The sequence below is a fragment of the Ceratina calcarata genome, unplaced genomic scaffold (genome assembly GCF_001652005.2).
Source record: "Ceratina calcarata isolate Rehan_Ccalc_2016 unplaced genomic scaffold, ASM165200v1 scaffold301.2, whole genome shotgun sequence".
Classification (NCBI taxonomy): Eukaryota; Metazoa; Arthropoda; class Insecta; order Hymenoptera; family Apidae; genus Ceratina; species Ceratina calcarata.
In genome coordinates, this window is record NW_017152577.1 from 947,414 (window position 1) to 955,543 (window position 8,130).

General features: G+C 42.1%; 1 protein-coding gene across 4 annotated transcripts in view; it reads right to left on the reverse strand.

Annotated features, from left to right (window-relative positions):
- Gr10 (gustatory receptor 10) overlaps nt 1-7,036 on the reverse strand; it is a 10,387-nt gene extending 3,351 nt beyond the window's left edge. The window contains exons 1-6 of one of the 4 annotated variants that reach the window (XM_026812935.1): nt 6,998-7,036; nt 5,399-6,936; nt 3,285-3,427; nt 2,662-2,834; nt 1,521-1,737; nt 1,235-1,338 (exon numbers count right to left, since the gene is read on the reverse strand). In XM_026812935.1, the coding sequence (XP_026668736.1) occupies nt 1,235-1,338; nt 1,521-1,737; nt 2,662-2,834; nt 3,285-3,427; nt 5,399-5,634 (873 nt within the window). In that variant the 5' untranslated portion in view covers nt 5,635-6,936; nt 6,998-7,036. Of the gene's footprint in view, nt 1-1,234; nt 1,339-1,520; nt 1,738-2,661; nt 2,835-3,284; nt 3,428-5,398 lie in introns of all 4 variants that reach the window. The other 3 variants (XM_026812936.1, XM_026812934.1, XM_018023285.2) reach the window with 3 other exon arrangements.
- Nucleotides 7,037-8,130: the final 1,094 nt, after the last annotated feature.

An 8,130-nucleotide genomic window follows, 5' to 3' on the forward strand; every position in this document is an offset into this window, starting at 1 on the left:
TTATTGACCCTGGCGGAAAGCTTTTTATACAGAAATTATAAGCCCTGACATCCTCAACAAGAAAGATTCTCTGAATTTTTCTTCTAACTTCGATATTTAACGAGTTACGTATGATTATTTGGCATTTTATTGATGTTGCCAAAATCCGACCATCCCAGCGTCGAAACGGTGAACTTTTGAAAAAAAATTTCGTTTTTCCTCAATAACTCCTAAACCGTTGGACCTATGGGAAAATTGCATAGGACCTTTCTTGTAGAGGACGGCGAGATCTACAATTTCTGTATAAAAATTCTTTGCTAGCCTCAATAGTTTACGAGTAATTTGCAAAAAACGAAAAAACAGTTTTTTGTAAATTACTCGTAAACTATTGAAGCTAGCGAAAAATTTTTACATGGAAATTGTAGATCTCGTCGTCCTCTACAAAAAAGATCTGATGCAATTTTTCCGTAGCTCCGACAGTTTGGGAGTTATTAGCAAAAAACGAAAATTTCGCGAAATCTGAAGGGGTACCCCTTGGAAAAATCTCGAAAAAATCGAAAATTTTTTGTTGTTGTTTATTATTAGCAATGTTCTTCCGACGTCTGATTTCTTTTTAAGAAATGTGTTTCTAAAGTGCATAAACTTTTGGGATTGACTGTATAGCCAATACATCCTTAAAAGTAAGTAGAAGTGTAGAATAATAATTAGGGATGGGATCGAGTATCTCGTAATCGATCGATTGAATTCGAACTCTCTATAAGTACGAGATAGAAACAGAATTGCTAAGCATAGTCGAACCTATACTAAACACTTTGGAACCATCCACAAGTACTTTGGTAAATGGAAGTGGTACTTGTAAGTATGCTCGAGCCTTGGTCGAACAGATTCGAAACTTTTATGAGTATCCTATCAGAAATTCTCCGATCTTTCCTTCCAACGTCGAGGTACTTATAAGTATCCTTTCGAAACTTGTAAGTAATCATTCCGAAGTTCGATATCAGATTTGTACAAAATGAATACCTTTCAAGTGTAATCATGATTATGAAACATTATTGCGTTTGAGTACTAATCGAAATTCATAAAATGAAACTTGGTTGTTGACTCGAATTCGCAAATATATTGGATTGGCAACTAAATAATTGCGGAATTTGTCGATAGAATTCTTATTTAAAATCCGCAATCACTTAATTCAATATAATGAAGTAGATCCCATCCCTAGTACCGAACGAACGTCATCAGTATGTTCTCTACTAACTTGCTGAGAGCTGGCACTTCCTTGGACGCTGTCGCAATCGAAAGGTGGTTTACGTGCGCAAAGCGTCCGACCCATCATAGAGTACGATGTTATGACGACGAATCCTGAGGAGCACCGGTACCGAGGGACAATCATAAAGGGTGAAGAAAATAAATGAGGGTGAACCGATTAATCCTCTGAGGATGACGGAAATGGAACGGTAAAGACAAATCGTAGGGCTTCCCTCTTTCGAATAACGTCGCGATGACGTATGGCGAGGACGAGATTGGTGTTAATCAAAGCTTACCCGGGATCGCGTAAACCAGGACGAAGCACACCATGCCGAAGAGCGGCGTTTCAAAGTTTTCCGAGCAGATGTAAAAGGCCGGCGGCAATCGGGTGACCCGCGATAAGTTCTGCGACATCTCGATCCAGTTCTGTGATTGTGATGTATTCCAGGTATCTATCCAGGATCTGTTGACGGTTATGTTGTTAAAATCCATACTCGGGCTCTGGAGGGTCATCTGGAAAAAAATATCGGACGGCACTCATCCGTCGAACTGTCCACGAGAAGCGAGAAGATTTATGTCCGTCGGCAAGATTCCTCTGGCTATCTTCACCGTCCCCTTCCCATTCTTCCGCTGCTCTCACGGATTCTCCGATCATCTCTCATAATTATTCGACCGTCGTGGAAAGAACGAGATGTATAAATCCCGTTTCGTCGGGGATAATAAGAGGAAAGGAAATTGTCCCGGTGAGCGTAATCGAGTCATGTTCAGAAGTCGGATCGCAAGGAGTGGAAATTCTTGTAGGAGTTCAGGAAAAATAGCTCTTCCCGGCGAAGAGCGAAATTGAAGAATTTAATATCACAATAAATGGGAAAAGTGACTAATGATGTTCAGCATCGGAGAGAGGATCGTCCGGCGGAGACGAGAGATATTTATTTTTCAACGATACAATGATCCCACGTTCCACGTGGAAAGCAGGACAAATGTCACTTGTTTTCCGGAATAACGAGAGCCGACAGCGGTGCCAGCCGATGACTCATCGGATTTTAATTCAATTTAACGTCGGCGCGAGAAAGAGGTCGAGTTGAACGGAAAAAAGGAGGCAATATCCCTCGCATCGACGAATAAATAGGAGACGGAAGAGAGACAACCGAAGACGTCAATCCGAATATTAATGAAACCAGCCATCGGCAGAAGTCATTCTTCATCGTTCGGATATTTACAGCCGACAGTTTGCCCGGAGTAAAATCGTCCCGCGGACAACGAGAGAAGAAAATGCATACGCCCCTATCCATAAGCACGTAGACACTCGGTTTTTACAACATTTATTAATTATTATGAAATACCGTGACTTAAATTAAAATTGATTTTGCAACCGAGGGAGCGTCCATGTACTTATAAACGACAGCGTACGTGATTATATCGAATCTTCATACTAACCGCGCTTAAAAGGGGTGCGAAGATGATTAGAGCGACCAACCATAGAGCCACGATAACGAGGACAGTGCTTTTGCGATTGAACACGCGTCGGAACGCGATGGGGCTGCTTATCGCCAGGTACCTGTCAATACTCATCGCCGTTATGGTGAAGACCGAAGCAGCCACGGCAACACCTGCGAAACACTTCAGGTTTACACGCGTGGAATCGTGGTCATCTTTTTAAATTACCAGCAACGAGCAGGCTCGGACTCTAATAAGATATTTATACAGACTTTATTCGGCCGGGCAGATCGCGAGGGTGTGAAGGTCGTTACGGATAAAGGGAAAAACTGAAACTGCATCAGGCAGAGGGTTGCGTATCTCTCGAGGAACGCAGGGTTCCTTGTGTATTTGCTAATATACCCACCGCCTCTTTCGCCATCTTTTATGCATGAGCGACTTCCGCCCTTTATATTTAAGTGCGCCCATATTCTAGCCAATTCGTTTCAGTTATATTTGTTATTTATTCACGAGAAATAGTATCGCTTTGGACGTTTACAAACGCTCCCAGTTTATTTTACATGACGGCAAAGAATCCGATTCGATTGTATGTAAAGCTAAGGGATGATCGTCAGAGGAATTACCCTGAAGATAAGACGAGAGCTTGCACATCACTTCTCCGTAGTCCCAAACTATCGATACCGCCTGACTCACAGCCACCGGCATGCAAATCGTAGTCACCAATAAGTCTGCCACGGACAGGTTCACCACAAAGTAATTTGTCACGCTGAAATAGAAAACAATCATCCTTTCCAAATGTCCTCATAATTGTAACAGATGTCTTTAACAGTAGAAAGACTGAAACTTAGTATATACCTATATTGCCAAAATGACTATAGTCAAAATGACTGCATTGTAAAAGAGTATTGTGTAAAGACATTTGTCTAAAATTAATTTTTAATATTTTTTATATTATTTACAGTCATATAACAAGTTATTAGTAAATGTTAACAATAAAAAAATTTACTTCACTTGGGAAAAAAAATAATTTATGCATTATTATTTGTACATTTGCCCAAAATCAGTCAAAATTACTTCCTTGGGCAATCTAGTGTTAATGGATCTCAAATAAATTTTGTTTTATACCAACATATTGTTTAATATTTAATTTAGACACTTTCTATCTGCGAAATCTGTCCTACCTGCATCATGTTTTAACTTTGCCATCAATAAATCATCCTCAACCTCTGACTCTGATATTCCTGTCCTTACTAATCCTAATCCCCACCGTTTAAATCTGGATTCTACATTTTAACCCGCTTTCCCTCAATTCAGTGCATTTTCTTCTCGGAATAAAACCGTAGCCCTCCTGGCACCGCACAAATTCTATTAGTCTTAATAAAGACTGCAGTTAACGGAACAACAATTTCGAGAACTGAGGTACATAAAAGTAATTGGATAAAAAGAGCGCGCGCGCTTTGTTCCATATCCTGATTGTTATTCTTGCAACGTCGGTGGCTAATATCAAGATTCCATATATTCGCGCTCGAGACCTACACCTACAAACGGAAGCCGGGAGAGAGCGAGAGAGAGAGAAATAATTCGGTACTTTGCAAATAAACGCGGGCCGGGCCAAGCCGTGACGTTCGTTCATGCATCACGGATGCAAACCGATTGCTTATTTTCGCGGACGTTCGCCGTTGTCGGAAATAAGCGCACGCCTATTCGTTTCTCGATTTTCGCGAGCGCATCCTATCCGCTCGTACGCGGTTGTTAAAACCGATCCAGATGAATTCCCGTTTTTCAATCGTAATCCTATTCGTGATTTATCGTTTCATTCGACGACTCGCTCGTTTATGCACGATACGTCACGTAACCAACCGCGACACCGCGATACTCTTCCGTTATTTGTCCCTGTCCGATTTCCAACAGCACAATTCAATTTTCCCCATTGTTTACGATTCGAATACGTTTGCATATTTCATAGGTACACGCGCCGCGCCTACCCGTTCATTATACGCGACTCATCTTTATGCACATATATGTGATACGCTTATAAAACTGATCTATGCAATCTAATTAACATTCGTCACCTCTTCAAGGGTAGTCCTAGCTGCTTCTTTACGATGAAACTAGGTCGGGCGAGAAATTGTATCAAACGTATAATAAATTTCAACCAACAACTCGGAAAACTTCCGCACAATCTTCGTCACGATCTAACACGTTCGCAGTGCGAATTCATAGCCGTCTCTCCCTGTGATAAATCTCGCGTTGGAACGTCGGGCTAAAAAAGCGTAACGTTGAATCAACTTTGATGGGAAATTTTGCTCGACCTCGCCGAAAGTTGTAATTAACTGGATCAGAGTCGATCCTGTTGTCTCGAAAGCAATATTCTGATAGAGGTAACAAATTGACAGGACTAGTTCCCTAATCAACAGCCTATACACGCGGTATCGTTTAAATCGTCTCGTTGCCGTGTAATCTTGTCAATCTCAGTCTGATCCCGTGCTCGCTCGCGAGGAGGAAGCCTCCCAATAATTTAAAGAAAGTTTTAATTACTTCGGAGTCGCTCGCTACGTATTCTCGCACTCATTCCTCCAAGTTATTTCCAGCTAATCCGATTCGAAATTAAACCAGTTACGAAATCAACTGCTAATCCGCTTAATTAAAAATAGGAGCACCAAAAAATTAAATTCCGAGCACCAGATTCCAAATCGCTTAATATGAACGTACGAGTTTTAAGAAAATGCGTACGTACCTACGCATGTAGTGATACTTGAAGACGACTGCGATCACCAGGATGTTGGCTGCCACCGCGAGCACTATCACAGGAACGTACAGGACGATCAACAAATGATCGGTCTCGCTGTGAATCTTATCGTACAGCAGCCAACGTATCAAAGCGCCGTCCACTTTGAAATGTTCGTTGATCGTCTCGTTCGCGTCCGGCGACAAAGGCGTCCTCAAATCGTTGTATACGCTCGTCGATGTCATCTCTCCTCTCTCGTTTTATTTCGCGACTTCGAAACAATCTCTGACGAACAGCTTTCGGTCCACCCGGGTAAACAGAGGAAAAGCAGATCGGCCGGGATAATTGCTACTCGAGGCTACGCTTTGGCTGCTTTCGAGCCACAGGCAGTTCCTTTATCTCTTTATCCGAGAACTCGATTATCCAAACACCAGGGGGATAATATTCAGTGCACACATAATCGAGGAAGTTTTTATCCCGTACACGTTTCTCTTACTTCATTATACCGTTTGATCAGTCATTCAAAGCTGTTCGCGTTCCCTCGTCCAGGGAAATGAATGTCCAATCGTTTTTATTGAAAGAGGGTGGTTTATAGGGGTATTCTTTCCATTGCCACCGAGATTGATACGCGCTTCGCGTGCAAGGCGACCGTTCCGAGCGTCCCTTAAGTTTCGTGGACATTTAAAATAGACGTTCCTTTGTTAGGAAATTTACGTGTACCATTAATCATTCTCACCAAATGGGCGTCGATCAATAATTGTAATTCTGTTGCCGAACATTGGAATCTATCTGGATACGCGTTCCAACTTTGAAACACAATGAGCCTGTCAGCGTGATGCGTTCAGTTCACGGAATCCATGGAACGAACGGTGGCTAAATAATTGGATAATTCGATGATAGCATCAATTGCTTTCTCGTTGATGAAAGTGGATGACTGTGCGAAACCTCGGCTATTTTTTTTCAACCCCTGAAAGCGTTACAATGTCAATGGCAGAGCGATATAGCCGTCGCTCGTTAATCTCGCCACGTTTTTCTTTTTATGACTATATGAATTTCTCTTATCCGATCGTCGACTAGCTGCGTGAATTTATGAGATACGCCTGTTACATTTTACAAGATCTACTGTTGTACACGTGGCAATTTATAACTTCGATAAATTTCTCTTGAACGACGGGAGAAGTGTACCAAAGAAATGGCTGCATTTGAGTATTTATAAATCCACACAACGTACAAACAGTCATGGCGCGAATATTTGCTGAAATAAGTCGCACACGAATACTTTTCACGTGTTGTGTGCATAGGCACGTTCGTGAGCTGTTTGCATTGAAGAAGACATCCTCGAGTTGTACATTCCGTTTCTCAGGAGACTCTCTGACCTCGGGATTCAAACATACATCTTCTTATCCAAATAAACTCACTTTTTCTCGATTCGCATCAATTCTTGATCGATCGCACTAAAATCAACTAACGGCATGACCATCAACGGACCCGAGACTCTCCAGTCATGACTCGACGTCGGTCTAGCTTTGTCCGGGAATTTTTAGGCTCTAAAGGGTAACTCGATTACACGATGCTACAATTTCTTGCCGATTCACGCTCGTAACTCACCCGCTGTGAATGATGCGCGCGAGAAGTTTCGTATGCGGGATCACGGTAAACTGAAAGGAAGAATCGCAGCTCCCGCCGGAGCTCTTGAAAACATCATAGACGCGGACGCTCGCGCACCTCTCGCGCCTGCGTTCCTCCACAATCCACATGTACCGGGTACATCTCGTCTTCGTCCATATCTCCTTCCTCCACCCACAGGATTTGAAAAAAGTGCCATCCAACTTGATCCCTCGATCCATAACGCCTGACGGACGTTATCGCCCGCGACGAGCGTTCCTAAAGAACGTCGCCGACTCTTTCCTATTTCATCGCCACTGACAATTAGTCTTCTCTTGATCCTATTACGCGCGCTCCTCCTACGAAATAAGATCCTTCGCGGGAACTCAATCTCCGAAGTTCAAGAAGAACTTTTCCACGCGACACTGCGCACACCAAGTGCAGTCAAATGTTGATCTCCAATTATATAACTTGTCCCCCTCATACGTACAAAGTATGATTTACGAATGCAACGACTAACAGCGTCGTCGCTGAGCCGGGGGGATGAATGCAGAAAGTTTTATCACGAACCAATTTATCCTTTTTCTGCCAGCTATCTTGTTAAATTTCATATTTAAGCATCAGACATATCTTTCCCTGCCCGGCAAACAACTAAATTAATTGATGCGCCTGAAAAACAGGACAGTATCGGAGTTGTATATTATCCTTCACCCGTTATCCTGTTTTTCGTAGTTGACAAATGCGATTTGCATAAAACGCTGCCGCGTTCGAAATGAATTACTCATCTGGTACAATACTGTGCAACTATTTTCTATTGATAAAAGATCGGACGGGATCAGGTGGTTGCTAGCGGTGATAATACTTCATTAAACGAGTACTTATTCTATATAGTACATAAATTTATAAATAGAACATGTATGACAAAGAGCAAACAGTAGAGAAATGAAAAGAGACAAGGAAAAATAAAAAATAAGTGTGTTATAATATTATCAATGAATAACGCCTTGGTAGGCTCAAGGATAAATGCAATTTTCTCCTAACAGTCTCGATCTTGAAATGGAAAATATCCAAAACGAAGCTGAGTTCATTGACTGTCTTACATGATCTCAACACAGGATCGAGATTCTCGAACATAT